At 39.3% G+C, this 16,719-nt stretch overlaps 1 protein-coding gene across 1 annotated transcript in view; it reads right to left on the bottom strand.

Moving 5' to 3' along the window:
- med13 (mediator complex subunit 13) overlaps positions 1-16,719 on the bottom strand; it is a 99,849-nt gene that overhangs the window by 75,960 nt on the left and 7,170 nt on the right. The window contains exon 2 of the mRNA XM_023342105.1: positions 7,253-7,487. Within this exon, the coding sequence (XP_023197873.1) occupies positions 7,253-7,487 (235 nt within the window). The remainder of the gene's footprint in view (positions 1-7,252; positions 7,488-16,719) is intronic.

Raw genomic sequence — 16,719 nt, 5'->3', positions numbered from 1 at the left:
AACTGAACCCAGGCTGGCCAAGAGGCACTCTCCTTCCCTCCAGTTCTTCCTTATCTGCAAGGAAAGAGAGGGAGCACTCAGTAAAAAGTCTCCATTACTAATTAAAGAATATTTCTTCAGCAGAGATGAGGAGGGGGAAAAAAATGCTGGACTACACCCACGGGCCAGGACGGTACGCATGGCCGAGTCTCTGCGCTATGTCAGCCAAAGGAGATCCATCAGAGAGAGACCAGGAGAAAGAGATGGAGATTGAGCGGGAGGAAAAGAGGAAAGCACAGGGTGGTTTCACAGGGCAGGAGATTAGCCCTGGAAAATTGATCCCCAAGCACAAAAGCCATTGGCCACTTTTTTCCCTCCTAGGAGCCGGGCCCGGGTTTATCAACTCATCAATCTCGGCCGTTACGCGCCGGAGTTTCGAAGATGTCTGGAACGAGCGGAGAGGAAGCAGCGCAGCTCCAGAGCTAAGGTTAACTAAGTGTGTCTAATTGTTCTTTGATGCACATCCTCTCAGCCTGGCAAGCCCCATGGATGGGACACACACAAGCCTCCCGATTAATGCTTCTGGACACACTTTGTTCATGCTGACGGCTGGGCGATGTGTAGAGAATGTCATCTTTCTGCCCGACTTTCACAGGTTGTCCAAGTCGATAACGCTTGGGAATTCCAAAGAGCGAGTGGCATTTCTCCTTCCTGAATCCTTGCCTGGGGTTGTGGGGAGTGTTGGAATTCGTTGGACTCTGGCGCTTATGTATTACATCATCTCATGACTGGGTCGTCATGAGATGATGTCGACTGCTCGAGGAGGCAGCATATGTCGTGGCAATCTGTGTGACAGGATTACAGGTGCCGAGTCGGGCCTTTACAAACCAGATGCGGTGATGTTTCAACTAACATTTACCACAGTAAAAAAAAACTTGTACAGTTCCAAATTTCAAAAGTCATACACTTCTGAAAATAAATAAATAAATACACACACACATATATGTATAATATGTATCAGAAAATTTCTAGAAAATGTCTCGACTTTTGGAGCTCAGAAATTTCCTTGGTTTATGGCGGAAATTTACTCCCTCTTTTTCTATGTACAGTGGCCCTAATACGTCGTCGTACCTTTCAGCTGATGGAAGTCCTTCCCCTCAAACACATCTCTTGTTCTACAATTACAGCCGTCAGTGGGGAAGCAGCTTCTTTTTAACATGTTCGGCGTTTGAGTGGAGACGTGAAAACACATCTGCCACTTTGAGCAACAGGACCGCTGAGCATGCATGAACAGAAGATCATAAAAGTGAGCAGAGAGGTTTACCAGTGTGTTTGTTGCCAAAGAAGCTTCCTTGTCAAGTATTCCTTCCACAAATGCAGTCCTTTAAGGGCACTTATGAAACAAGCCGTTACAGAGGCACAAGAGGGTTGGAATGGCTGGTGAAAATTGTGTAAAATGCCTGTATTTCTTTGCAGGAATAACAACTCACTTTGAAATTTTTGGAAAATTCATAATTTGAGTATATTCACTGAATGAGGAAAAAAAATCGGAAGGACTCAAAAGAAACACTTTGGATGAGGTAATAACATTGTGACATGATATAAAGCTCAAAAACGTCGATTTTAGAGAGAATCTGTTCTGCATGCACAGGCGGTCGATGAGGACGACAATTATTTCAGGGGAAGATTTTCACAGACAAAATTATTATTCTTTTTGCTACAACTAAGTATTTCTCTATCAACCATGTTTCATTGATTAAACTTGGTTATTTACAGGAATTGATGACATGTGCCCAACAAAGAACAAAAAACAAACAAACAAAAAAAAAATACAATGGAGCTCCAAAACTTTTTTGGAAATGATTTGCCTGTTTTTTTTAATCATGGCAATTATGTTCTTTTTATCTTTGGCTCGACAATGACTTACAGATTCTTTATTGACAAAAATTAAACTAGTTTACTTGCTTCAATTAAGTCTAAGAAATAAAAATATCAAATGTATTCAGAAATTAACTTTTTCCTCTTAATTTCATTGCCTTAGTGTGATCTCAATGTGACAATTTTGGCCCTCGTAGCAAACCCCCCACCCAAAAAACAGCTTGGGGATTAGACACTTAACCGAACCTGCTGAGGGATCACAGACTACAAGATTTATGAGATAAATTAAAGTGAATTGAGAACATTTCAAAATTATGCAATGAAGATATTATTGTTACAGTAAAGCAAATGGGCCTCTATACAGCAGGTGTCTCAGGGATAGAGTGGATAATTAACAGGACAACTTAAACATCAGAGCAGTCTAAAATCTTAAGTGTAAATTTAAAAAAAGCTTCAGCTGAATGTATTTTAAAAAGACTTCAACGTTTATTGAAGTGCTCAATAAACGTTTCACTATTTGACAAAGAATTATTTCATAAAATAGAATTTTTTTTTTGCCATGTAACAAAAGGAACTAAACTTCCTACTTTTTGATGTGAACTGCAATAGAAGATGACATTATTTTAAGCCTGGGATGGCAACAAACTGGGACATGTCAGTGTATGCTCACGTTTGCTGTCGGCAAACATCTGCATTCTTGAAGCAAAGCTTCAGATATTTTTTTTCTGCTGCAGTGAAAGCAGTTCAATAATTTTCTGCTGAAACATCATCAAAGAACAGAAAGGAGAAAAAAAAGAAAGAGAAAAATCAGGCTGACCTGGGAGAAAGTGAAACTTTCAGTCAACATGCCCTGCACAGACTACTGAAATATGCCCTTTGGAACTAGATGTTCCGCCCTGAGGTGCAAGACAGAGCCCCTTTTATTTCACCCTTGATTCAAATGCACAGAGGAAAGTCATGACACAAATAAAAAAGGGGGGGAGGGGAAAGAGAACTTGTGAACTTCGTTATGTCACAAAACCTACACATAATCCAGAGACCACTGACAAAAAGATAATAACCAATTACAGACGATACAAAAAAAAAGTTTAAATAGAGCTGCCATCATCAGCTTCTATCCCCTTCCATCAACGCATGGATCTCAAACAATGTTCATCAACCTAGTGGAGGAGACAGTCAGACCCATCCCCCACTTCTTCTTTAGCAATCCCAGGAGATTGTCTGTAGCGCCCAGCAATGAATACATTTGGGGACTCCGGTGACCAGAGTAGAGATGGCGCGGCAATAAAATGTTACAGGCAGCAGATGACTGCCTCTTCCCTTTGACCTTCCTTGTTACGTCCAATCATTTCTCAGTCTTACTAAAAAAAAGAAGAATAAAAAAAGAGAGCATACATTTTGTCTTCGACTCATTGCGGAGATGAGAACATCGCTTGTATTTGTTGCAAACTGTACAGTGGTTGATTCACAGTGAAGGGAAAATTTGTGTATCGTAAAAAAAAAAAGGAGGGGGGAAAAAAGCGGCTATTTATCTTTCATGTCGGATGCCTATGGTCAGAAGAAGGATTGGAGAGATCATTTGCATGAGAATGCATGCCTATGCTGAACTGGTAAGATGGGGGAGGCAAGTTGTTTAATTCAGCAACAGCGCTCGCTTGTTGGGGATAATTCCTGTGCATGGCCAGGGGAAGATTAGAATTGGTTTTCTCGTAGTGTCGGAGCGAGCAGGGCGGGTCGTCCGGCAGCGTAAGAAGAAGAGGGAGCTCTGTGGTTTGTTCCTCGCACTGTTCCTTCAATGGTGATTAAGAGCCAGACGTTAAAAGATCCCTCAAGTTTTCCGCCCTTCGCTGCTCCCAGCTCTGCGGCTCCCTCCTTCTCCCTCCTCGTCTCCCCCGGAGAGCGGGGATTACTGACACACTGGTACGCACAAATGGCACTTGCTCAAAATTAAAAGACTTTCACAGGCTGCTAATCTAATGAGGGTGGAAGAGGGTGGCGGGGAACGAGCAAGCGCCATTTCAGACACCCAAAATAATAATAATAAGAAGAAGGAAAAAAAATGGGACAAGAGTGGATTTTCATGTTTACTGCCAACACTGCCCGAAACCGTAAAAAGAAGCTGCAAAACACAAGAGAAAGTTCCAGAATTCCTGGGAGGTAAAGAAGAAAGTCAAAATTAAAAAAAAAAAAAAAAAAGCCATGGAGCAAGTGGTGAAATGTGTGAGACAGCAGGAAGACATTTCACATCCTAACAAAGTTTAAAGATAATTTATCAACCTGGATCTCTTCAGGCAAAGCATTTTAGGACAATCCGTCCATAAACTCCTTCTAATCTCTAATACAAAATGCAAGAAACTGTAAAGGTTCAATATTGGTATTCTAGAATATTTGTTAAAACTTGTCCAACTGCAGAGCGGTGTAACACTGACTGCTCTGTGCCACCCCATCTGGCCCCAATATCAATAAATAATGGCAGATAATGACAGTAAAGCTCCTTAAGGCTCATGAACTTAAGGCGGTAATAAATACATTAATAATTATTTAACAAGCTAACAAATAACAGGAAATCCAAGATACTTACCCTCGTCTATTGAACTGAACACAACTGCTACCAGTCTTCAATGGATTTTGTAGGAATTAAAGTGAGTATTTGCAACATCTACTAGTAGCTAACATTGCTAGCATTAGCTGCTGGGCAGGTAATCAGATAAGGTCTCATTAACGGAGTCATTCCATTAATGAGAACAAAAACGTGTATTATAACAAGTCTTTCTTGTCCAGTTATAAGACACATTGGTGCTCGTTTCACATTCACCAGCTTCTGCTTGTTAGCTAGTTAGTGAGCACAAATCTGATGTTAATTTAATTTTAAACCCGGTAATGCTAAGTAAAGCTGCTAAATATATAAAAATATCTGTACGCAGCATCACCGTCACAATAAAACCACTTGGACAGCAATAAATATAAGCTGATTACATGCAGTTAAGTACTGCACAGTCACTCTCTCTCTATACCACTGATATATTTGGTGATACTTGTTGTTTAATGTAGCAGAAAATGTTTTAGGAAGGCCTCTAGATGTTCTGGTGAAGTCATTAAGAAACCAAACAAAGCTGGTTTCTTTAATTAAAACAGCAGATGAAGTCAGACGCAACTTTTTCAATGTAGCTCAGTTATTAAGGAGAAAATAACGAAGCTCATCCCCCCCCCCCCCTAGTTTCTGGACAGACAACTTAATATCTGTAGTCTTTCCAGATACTAGGCACTTTAACGCCCGCAAGTATATGATTATTTATCTAAAGCAGGGGTGTCTAAAGTGCGGTCCGGGGGCTATTTGCGGCTCATGGATCGATTTTGTGCGGCCCACGACTCCAATTCAACATAATGCTTACTGCCTCCCATAGCACATGTGTTTGATGCAGACTGAAACTTTTTATTTTTAACCAGGGCAAAATTATTACAGAAATTAACATTTTACTTCAGAAATGTTGGCTACTGCACACAGTATTCAATACTCAGGCTTTTTGTATTCTCTTGTGAGGACTCCATATATCCAGCACACTTTGACGTATCCAAATCTGCTTTTAATGAATTTATTAAACTTGGCTATACTATTTAATACAAAAGTAGCCTAATTCTTGTTTTTACTGCTCAAAATTGACAAAACAAAATATTATTTTCAGTGGAGAGCTTTAGAGATTCACAATTTGGGCCCTCTATTTTAGAGGCAAACCTGCAAAACCTTTTTAAAGTTTTGAATCAACAACAATTTACACATCACTTGCCAATATAAACATATTTTTAAAAAATAGGAGTGGTTTACTCATATTAAAAAAGCAATGCAACTTAGTTTATTGTCAAGTATGTTTAAAAAAAGAGTCTATTTTGTTTCTTTTTCTGTCAATATTTTCCCCTTGTTTTTATTTTGGCCCACAAGTCATTTTAAAATGTCTATTTTGGCCCATTTGACAAAACGTTTGGATCTAATCTAAAGTTAGATTGTTCATCGTCACAGAGAAAAAAAGATTTAATAAAGATCCTAAAGATTTGATCTATAGTCAGGAGGAAAGAAAGTAGTACACCATCATATTGGATCTACTTAATCTAAAATATTGAGACATGTATTAAGACATGGTAAAAAACACACAGGGCTCCCAATGCAAAGCATTCCAGACGTTGCTCAAAGAAAACACTGCGCTGAAAGTCAGGCCAGCGGTCAATTATCTATTTTCTATCAACAGAACACTCGAGATATATTTCTCCTTTCCAGCGCTTGTGGAAAGCACAGCAGCATCTCCAGCAACCTACAAATTAAGATGCTCCATAACACATCCTCCTGCTTGAAATGAAGCCCACTCCATCAGAGGGGCCCGAGCCAACCGCTTCAGGTTATTACCAGCACCGGTTAGGCTTGAATGAGCCGCCCATCGTAGCCTTCAGCTCCCAATCCGAGAGTCCACTTCAGGCACAAAGTCTCATAATGAAGGGGGGGGGAGTAGAAAAGGGACCGCAGACAAGCTGTGTGTGGCTCAGGAAGCAAACTTTCATCTACATGGCAGAAAATGTGCATGAAGGCAGCTTTCCCCCCCCCAAACACCACCACCAATCTTCCACATCTCATGCTGCTCTTAGGAGGAAAAAAAAGGAGAAAGCAGAGAGCAGAGAGCAGAGAGTGGATGCGTCGGCCTCGTTTCTGCATGGCTGCCTGTGCTGAACTGTACTTCTCCCTCAAGTAATGATTGCCCACCTATTCCTCTTCTGAAGAGCTGCAGCGCCTGGCTCTACGTCTGCTGCCATTGTGCCAAGCTAGAATGCAGAGTGCTGATTTGTCCGGAAGATGCGGGCGAAACGGCACGGCATGTCGCCCGGTGTCTGCGAGGAACCCGAAAGGCCCTGCAGATGTTGGCACCGGCAGCCGGGTCAGCTGGATTATCAGTCAGCTGATTGGGTAAAGGCGGTATTAGATTACACGGATAACAACACTTCCTTATTGCTCTCACTTACAGGGCGTCTGACCTGACAATCACCCTCTCGAATCATTTTATTCTTTTTTATGGCGCAATCGATAACAAATCTTGCCATCATGTTCAAGTGTTTCCTTTATAAAAGCTCTGAGCACCAAACTTTCCCTTTTTATCTTTTACAGCCATCATTCATTTGTAGGCGTATAACCTTGACTGAATCTACGAACGGTTCACAGGTAAGAAAGTGAATTTTCTTGTCATACTTTTTTCTTTCCTTGTTCTTGCACTAGCAGAGTATATTATTTCCTTTTTTTTCTTCTTCCCCCCTAAACTACCCGATTTCATCAACCTCAATTATTGAGAAACTGCAGCCACCTTGAGCATAGCTCTGTAAGCCTCTATAAAAGCGAAGGGGACCGGTCTCCTCTTACCTGCGAGCTCGTGGTGAATCAGATCGGCGAAGTTGGGGTCGTCCCCCCACCAGAAGAGCCACAGCTCCCTCCAGCCCTGTCGCTGGCTGCGCCGCCACACGCTCAGCACATCGGCCTTAAGGCAGCGGCTGAAACTGCACAGGATGGGGTCCTCCTCCGTCACCGGGAAGAGGATGGGGGCAGAGGTGGGACCCTGCCACACGAACTTCTTCCATTTGATCCCCGTCAAGTCAGCCTGCAACCGAGGGGAGAGAGGGAGGAAAAGACAGTGAGAGGGGAGGATTCGCTGGTGTACAATTCAGCACCTTTTGGGGGAGAGGCGAGAAATGAAGTGTACTGAGCAGTTTTTACAAAAAAATAATATTGTTTCTCTTTGATGGGGGAGCAATTCCTATGAGTAAATATGATTATTGCTGTGAAAAAAAGAGGGAAAAACTAAAGGAAATGGTTCTTAAAGGGCCTTGCAACATTTGTTAGAAAATTTGTTATTGTTATATGTCACGGTAACAAATTTTGGCTGGAAGATACATGGCCTCAGTAATTATTGCGATGAACGATTATATCGTCATTTTCACAACAATTTCCAAGTAATATGCTGAAAGTGGCATAATAAACATGAACATTTATTGCTGGAACTGGAAGACTTTTCTTTTTTTTTATATATCCAAAATAAATAAAACACAACAACCAAAAAGAGTGGATGTATTAGAAATAAACACCACACACAACCAAAAGCATAAATGAAACAGATTAGGACGTTTTTGTGAATAAAACAGGCCAGTTAATTATCGGATTGATACCGATATGTTAAAAACCGTCTGATGTCGATTTATCGTGCATTCCTAGTTAAATGACTCTTTACTAATTAGATACATTCTTAAGGTAAGTGGATGCGGTCTTTAATTTAGTAGCATCAGAGTAAATGGGACTGAAGGAAAAGGAATGGCAAACTTTTCAGATATTTAATTATCCAAAGTAAAAATAAGAACTATATATAAAGGACTTATGTTGGCTAAGTAAATAAAAACAAATAAAGAAAAAACTTTTTTATAATTTTTTTTTACTTCTATAATGCAAGGCCAGACTTTAGATAGGGCTTACAGAGGCAGTCTCCCAGGGCCTCAAGTTTTGGGGCGGCCCACAGATTTTAATGTTCTAAGTTTTTTTTAAATTAATTTAAAAACAAACATTGTTCTTTGTATGAAATTCATAGGCCCAAATCATGTGAGTTGTATTGTATTAGATTTTTTATGAACATAATATTCAAGGGTTTGAAAACTATAGCGTTACAGTAGATTTCTTTGGGAACAACATAAGCTAGGGGACGTATTAACCATCCTGCTGATGTACAGGACTACCTATTATTTGCATTGATAAAATAAGTTTTCATTAGTGGATAGGGACCCTAAAGTCTCCAGCTCAGGGGCCCAAATCCTTGTAAATCCTGCCCTGCTATATCGTGACGAAAGTTCAGGAGTTTCAAGGAATTCACGAAGGCAATGCATTTGGAAGATTTTGTTCAGGACTGTTTAGGAGTTTAGGAATACAAGGAACAGAATGTTCAAAACACATCATGATGAAGTAGTTCTGCTTCGTATAGTTTTGCTGCTTTTAATCCATATTATTGCCGATTGCTGGCTGTGGTGGAGTCTGCTTTTATGCAGAGAACCCAGAGGAGAAATCCTCGCAGGCACTAAATCACCAGCAGGGTTATTAAGTGTTAAAACAGGAACATTGCGCCCCGCTGCTGGCTCGGGCTGCTGCTTATCAACCCATGTTTACCTAAACACACGTAACACATGCCCGCTACCTTAGAACACAAATGCGATGCCTTATAGGCACTCACATGCGTTCCCTGCCGGCGTTCGTGGGCCTCGATTTATCCTTGTAGGCATTTCAACTAATCCGCAACAACACGGTCTGTTCATTACCCAGCCGTTTAGTCCTGCTTCGTTCGGGCAGACTGAGAGAGCCTTCCCGCCGTATATTCAACCAATTAATCCATTACAATGCAGGGGGATACCTTAACTCAAGTTCAGACGCATCGAGCGTGGAAAAGTGATTACTCGTGGTTGTGGCGAAGCAGTGGTCTTTCGCCTGAGTAGGGATAAGCTGGGAAATTTGTGGTGGAGGTGTACGCTGTTTGTCATCAAGCTGGACCCAAGGTGGCCCTGAGAAACAAGTTGATGGTGATAACAACAAACTTCCTGGTCTATTTTAAAGCCTAGTCTCGTCTCCCCAATCACCATAATTAAGGCGTTTTGAATTAAGAAACCTTAAAAAATAAATAAAAAAAGGTCTTATCTCTGGTAACAGAAAGCTGAAGGATTTACTCTAATTTAAAAGATGTGAGCTGAAGAAAAAAAAAAAAAAAAGAACATTTTAAATAGAGAAGCACAAAGCAATCAGATGGTTTCGGCTTGATCGGCGCCTTAGAGGCGAAAACTCAAAAATCGATTCTTTTTTTGATCATTAAACACACCATGCAGTGTCGCACAGAGAACACTCTTGGGTGTGGGAACTGTTATCGACTGAAGAACCCAAAATTTGCAGTTTTCAATATCAGTTTCATGATTATGAAGAAAGTCGGAAGGGACAAATTTGAAAGGCAAACATATTTCCTCCGACATGTCAGCATATGTATGTTCAGGCTGTTTATTCTTTATTGTGATAAAATATAAATTCTATTTAAAGATGTTTTTTAAAAAAGCTGTCCATATTATTGGGATTGTTAGCTTTACTATTTTCTCCAGTTTTTTTTCATTGGCAGCATCAATAAACTTGAACATACAATTTGGCAGTTACTGTGTCTAGTTTAGTGATACAAAATCCCACGCATATGGCAGGTGTCCTAAAGAAACGCATTTTAATGGTTTTTCAAGAGCAGTGTTTGTGGATATATGATTGCAGTGAGAGACACTTAAAGTTACCTAAAAAATAAGTAATAACCAGCTCTTAATGTCACTTTATTCATTACCACAATTGTAGCACGAAATGTTGTGATAAAATTTTAAGTCCATATCGCCAACCCCTACTTTCTGCAAATAACAGGAAAGCTGAACAGAGGGCAGAAAAGGCTTTATTTTACTATTTTCAGTTTTCAAACACGCTGCATTTGGAATGATGGCAGGATTTGGTTGTACCCCTGTTAAACTAAGAATCTAGATTCCCTAGGAAAGTTACTCCCCCCCGCTGGTGTTGCAAATTGACAACTGCTGGTAGGAAGAGGCGATAAAGACTTAAAATATCCCAATATTTTGTGGAATTTATTGTGAAACTGACAAAAGCAACAATAAGAAAAAGTGTCTTTGCCGTCTTTTTTAAGTAACAGTATGATTCACTGCATGACACAGAAATGAAAGCCCCAGAAAGACAAAGACTGCTCTTAAAATACCAGCTGCACTTACGTAGAGAAGTGTGATTTTTATCACTAAGCTACTAACTGTAACTGAATTTAATCATGTTTTTCAATTTGCAGGTATTTGTTGCTGCTCCCATGGAACCAACAGGGGAGAAAATTGCAAAAATAAAAAATTCAATACAATCTAGTTTTATGGAGTTTTCAAATATCATTAACTGGAATTCGTCATTATGCGAGTAAATCTAAATTCTTTTCATGTAAAAATATTCACAATAGCAAAAAAATTACAAATGCCCAATCCTTGAGAAAAATTACCAATAATAAACCATTTTTATGCCACTAGATTAATTACATTGATTTTAACACAATTAATCACTTTTGTTTGTTGGGTTTTTTTTTGTCTTATTTTGTTTTTTTCATGCAAAAGTCCTGAGGCGTAACCTTTGTATTTGTATGTCTCTGGTACATCTGTAAATCTGATGAACAAGCGACATGCATGAACAGCGATGGACACTGAAGTCTTGTCCCACTGGAGGTTAATGTTTGCTAAAAAAATTTAAAAAAATTTTTTTTTTTAAATTATCTGATTGAACACTGAAAAGACTACTGCATGCTGAAGTTCTGCTAAAAGGAATTGACCTATCAGCAAAGCTATTCAAGCCTAAAATAGAATCTCAATGTTAAACACGGTGCAGCAACACAGATGTCCCCGATGCCAACGTCAGTCCACATTTCAAAGAAGGATTCCTTCAAATTAGTTCCATGAACGATCAGAGGTTGCTGAAACACTTGAAAGCTGAATGGTTATAATCTTACTTTGTTCTAATCTGATGGTAAAATAACCTAAATATAGATTAAAAAACAAACAAAAAAAATCTTTGTTGTTGAGCTCATCTGTCTGTTTTTTCAATAATATGGCAGCAACATTTTTTGAAATTCAAATTTTGTCAGTATATAGTTTTCGATTAATTACAGACCCTGCGATTAACTCTGTTGAAAAAACATGCCATCGAGTCCCACCACTAATTTGATAAAAACACTACTTGCTGTTTTTCAGCATTATTTTGTGGATCAGAAGCGGAAAGGCTCAAGGGAATCCCCAAAGAGAATGCTACTTTTGCTGTTCTTGCAGTATTAACCACTCACATAAGATACTAAAACTAGTTTAAAACGTAAACCACTGCCATCCTTTGGCCATTATAAAACATTAGTAAAAATGTGTATTAACGCTCCTCATCTCCCGTGACTACTGCTAAGATTAAAAAGAAAAAAAGAACAACCTCTCATTACACGGAGGCCAGCACAAAAAGGATTTGGAATGCAGTTTCTGAATCTTGTCAAAAGAATTGACAAAAACACTTAATGACAAGTCAGTAGTTTACAAAAATTGGTGACCAGAAAATTCTGATCGACGCATCTCTAATTGTTCTTTCGCTTCTTTCTACCAAACACTAACTAAACATTGATCACAAAAAGGAAAACCTCTAAACACATCACAACAGCGTTCTGTCAACCACCTTCCACACGTCGCTGTCGTACACATCAATCTTCACCAGAAAGATGTTAGAACTTTGATTCAGCTGCTCTACTTTATGCATCAAACAAAACAAAGCAAATGTTTGCTTTGTACCCAACACCAGCAACACAGAAAAAAAAATTAAAAATCTAAGTCAGGTTGCAATATATTCTTGTTTCATATATGAACACACCATAATTACACTACATGCATCAAAACGTGATCTCTGATGAGCGACCAGACTTCCTGAGGAATTCTAAAAATGCTGCCTACTCAGGGGGTTCAAACAGCCGAAGCGCGGCCTGAGTGCGATGGCAGCGGTGCAGTGAGCGGTTGGGCCCCGCTCTTTCCTGCTGGAGTGCGAGAAGCACCACTTTACACCTGCGCCGCGCTCGGAAACATCTGTGCTCACAATGGAAAGGGAGGGTGGAAACAACGGTTAACTGTGAAACCAGATCGCAAGCGGTGGAGACCGGCAATTAGAAGGTGAGCACCCCGTGTCGTCTTCACCACCACGTCCAGACCTCCTCTGTGTGTGTGTTTTATCTTATGGTGGGCTTTTTGTTCTTCCTCCCGCAAAAATTGGTTTTTACACTTGTATGTGCTGCTCAGGTGGGGGTGGGGGGATGCAGGAATCTAACAGTTGCAGAAGCCCTGAAAAAATAAAACAAAAACTAACATTTAAATAGGAGTTTCGGTTTGCGGTTTCGCTACTGCAGCCATTTTCGCTCTTATAAGAGCTAGAATTCATTATACACAAAGTCCCTCCATTTCTGTTTCCATACAATTATGAGTTTTGAGCCATAAATTGTTCTCATACGACGATGATTAAGCGTATTAAACAGCCGAAGTTACTGACGTAGAGAAATTGCCAGAAAGATACCGCTTTCCCGTTGCTCTTACAGGTCAGATCTAAATTGCAGTGAACAAAAGTGGATACAGATAGAGGGTAATTGCTTGACATTAAAGGATAATAAAAAAAGCTCTTCTCGTATTTATATAGAAGATTAAAGGCCCCACCAGACAAACACTATGTCCTATAGTGAGTTCTTGCGTGTAAAAATGTTCAAGTGCATATCCACTGCAAACTCAATCTGAACTATTTGAGAACAGCAATTAAACTGCAGAAAAATGTTAAAAGGGGGTCTATAATGTCTAAAGGGAAGTTATTGGCTTAGAATAAAAAAAATTAAAAAAAGGGGAAAAAAAGAGAGTGGATTTATTGAAATCTGCATGTTTTATTTAAAGAAAAGTACAGCTGAGTAGGGAATTTATTCCATAATTTATTTTGAACTCGATGTCAGATTTTATTTGGTAAATCTTTACACACTATAGATCATCACTAAATGTTTTTCAGATGAAAAACATTTAGTGCAACGCAACTGGCTGCAGGCTACTAGAGCAACTGGTCACTTTAATGCAAATGCTTCCACTTCTTTAAACTATACCTATAAATGTATGGCTTTCTAACTATTAGGGGGATATGAAGTTAAAGGTTTATAGCAATATTTTGTGGTGCTATTGTGATAATGATATGTGGCGATCAGGACTTTTTGTTGCTTACATTTTTTTAAGGTTTTGTTGGCTGTAGTGGCCTTTATTTGAAAGTAGTTCGACAAGAAAGAGGGTAATGAGAGAGAGGGAAGACAAGCGGCAAATGTAGCCAGGCCAGGAATCGAACCTGCGACCACCACCACGAGGATGAAAGCCTTAATACGTGGGTTGTCCTTTGCCCCTGCGCCACCACAGCACCCTGTTGCTTAATTTTTAGGGTAACTATATGGCTGCCACTTTGTGTCACAGCAATAATAGCCCCACAAACACAAATGCTTGAAAAACATTCCTATTTGTCATACGTCTCTTTAGGACACCAGTCACACAAAGAAGCGTGATTTATATCACTTAACTGTAAATTGTAACTGGATTTAATCATGTTTTGTAATTCATTGATGCTTTCATTGAACAAAAATGGGATAAACTTGTAAAACGTACAATGCCAACAACAGTTTCTTACCACGATAAGAAACGTATCACGAGAAACGATAAGCGATACAATAAACGGTTTAATGAGGAGCAATAAAAGTTAACAACTGATGGTGTCTTCCAGGAAAGTCATCAGACTGTTATACAGCAACAGTCTTCAGTCAGAGGCCCCTTGAGATTCGTTGTGAGACTGACTGCTACTGGAAATTGTTCCTGCCCAGAGCGAGTCTTTGAAGATACTTAACTTTTAAACCCTAACTTTTAAGAGGTATAATGTATAATACTAAATATGGAGCACTAGGAAGTTCCCAAAGCACAATAAAACTCAGTGTTTTAACAGCAACAATATGCACGTTTGTTGTTTTTGGAAACAGAAATGCAGCAATTATTCCCTCTGTCGTTAAAATAACATAACGCAGAAATTACTAGTTTTGATAATGCTATGTATAATAAGTTATTTATCATATGAATTCTGATATACTTGAAAATAAAGGGGGAAACATGTTTAAATTTGGAATATTTCAACAGAATATTCTACATTTTTTGTTGTTCTCGGCCAAATTTGTCTTGCAATCTAGGGAAAAGCTCCTTTCAGCCAGCTGAACAGCAGTGTGCAGCAACAGGTGTGGATAGAATCGGCCCTCCATCTCTCTTTGCTCCAAACAGCAGAAGAAAACTCTCTCTGCACACCATTAAAAATGACTTCAACATTTTAAAACAACGTTTTTGCGGTTTGGGAACGGCAACTTTTTTTTTCTTCCCCCAAACCCTAGCACACCTCCTCCTGGCCAGTAATCAGCCCATCTCTCCGCATTATGCGGTCGGAGTTTCTCTCCTCTCAGTTTATTGACATGAAAACAACTGGCATCCACTTACAGAACTTACAGAGAGAGAGAGGGAGAGATTTGTTTTTGTTTTATTTAAGTTCAACTTCAAATGTATTTTCTGCAAAAGCTGCACCTAGATCATTACAAACATCTGAACATTTACAGTTTAGATAAAGACGTTCAAAAAAAAAATGGCTACACTGTACTAAGCTCTGTCAACACTGACATTTAAACTCAGTGTTGAAGTTCCTCCGGTTTGCAGCCACCTGTTGCTGTCTAGCTGTCTGCTGCCGTTGCTCACCACCTCCGCTGGATTTTTTGCTTTGTTGACCTTCCTTTCTGTATAAAAGTATGCAACTGTACATATTTTTTTCCTTTTATCTAAAAATCTACATGTTAAAAATCTACTTTCTGAAGTATACCATTTTTAATGGCACATCTAATTTAAAATCCTTTAAGCTAGTGGCAAGGCACTTCAATATAAATCAAAACAATAACAAAAATGTTAAGCAGTTTAATGTGCCGTGCTGCTCCTGTCAGACACCAACAAGCTGCCTGTAATTATCCCCAGTTTTTACAGTGCGACAAAACGCATGAGTCAAGCAGAGAGAAAACACAAACAAACAAAAAAAAAAAACCTGATCAAACACAGTGGTAACCTGAGTTTGACCCAGTTCATTGCAGGGATTTAGCCGCTGTCGTAGCTAAAATACTGATTAGTGCTGCAGCCACAGCTGCTGCTGCTCGGCTGTTAACTTACAGGAGCAGCAGGCCGCTCTCCTCGTCTTACATTACAGCTCTGGCCATGACTTTTTTTTAATTATTATTATTTTATTTGTGGTGTGTGTGACCGTTTCTGGTGTTACCAGGACTAGCGCATCTGTCCTGCGGCTGTTCTTGAATGAAGTCACCTGAAAGCGCAACAAGTTGTTCCTACTTTGCAACAAAAAAATAAACAAAAAACACTTTTCCAGCTCTACACTTTGGAGATAAAATTAATACAGAAGATAATTTCAACTCGCCATTGTATGATATCATTTATTACTGTTATGAATAACGTCACGTGATTCTACATTCAACAGGAGGGACAAGTGAAGTACAAGATAGCAAAATTTTATGTTTTTAAAGGTCTCTCTCTCTCTCTCACACACACACACACACACACACACACACGCATACACACCTGACTGGTTCAAAAAAGTTACACAAAAAAAATCTCTGAAAAATGTTCTTACCAAGTGTTCCAGCATTTAGCAAAAAATTAAATTATAATTTAGGTAATTCTAACTGACCTAAAACAAGAGAAGCTTGGTCTGATTCAGAAAAATATGGAAAAAAATTTTTTTACTTTAAAATTTTTGGTTTAAACTTTAAACGTCGCTTTTCAAATTTAGGCTTTTAATTGGAGGTGCACCGATTGCAGTTTTCTGTCCGATCGCTGATTACCGATCTTTAAAAAGCCTGACCTGCCGATTCAGATTTTGGTCGATACCGTTTTATTTTATTTTTTTATCTGAAATGTTGCTAAATATAGCAAGAAAGTCTTTGATTTGACAGCAGTGGGGTGACTACTGTTATGTGCAAACATGCAGACATGACCTGGTGAGCAGGGCTGTAAGTCAAACCTCCTTCATGGCAAAAAAAAAGATGACAGTGGTTGACATTTAGACCTTTGCCGAGGTAGACAAGATCAGCTTCACACGTCAGTACCGCCGATCACCGATATCCAAAATTAAGGAAATTGGGGTCAATTTATCAATACACCCTATTTTTAAATTAA

Source organism: Xiphophorus maculatus, chromosome 11 (assembly GCF_002775205.1).
Source record: "Xiphophorus maculatus strain JP 163 A chromosome 11, X_maculatus-5.0-male, whole genome shotgun sequence".
Lineage (NCBI taxonomy): Eukaryota > Metazoa > Chordata > Actinopteri > Cyprinodontiformes > Poeciliidae > Xiphophorus > Xiphophorus maculatus.
This window is presented reverse-complemented; position numbering and strand designations above follow the sequence as displayed.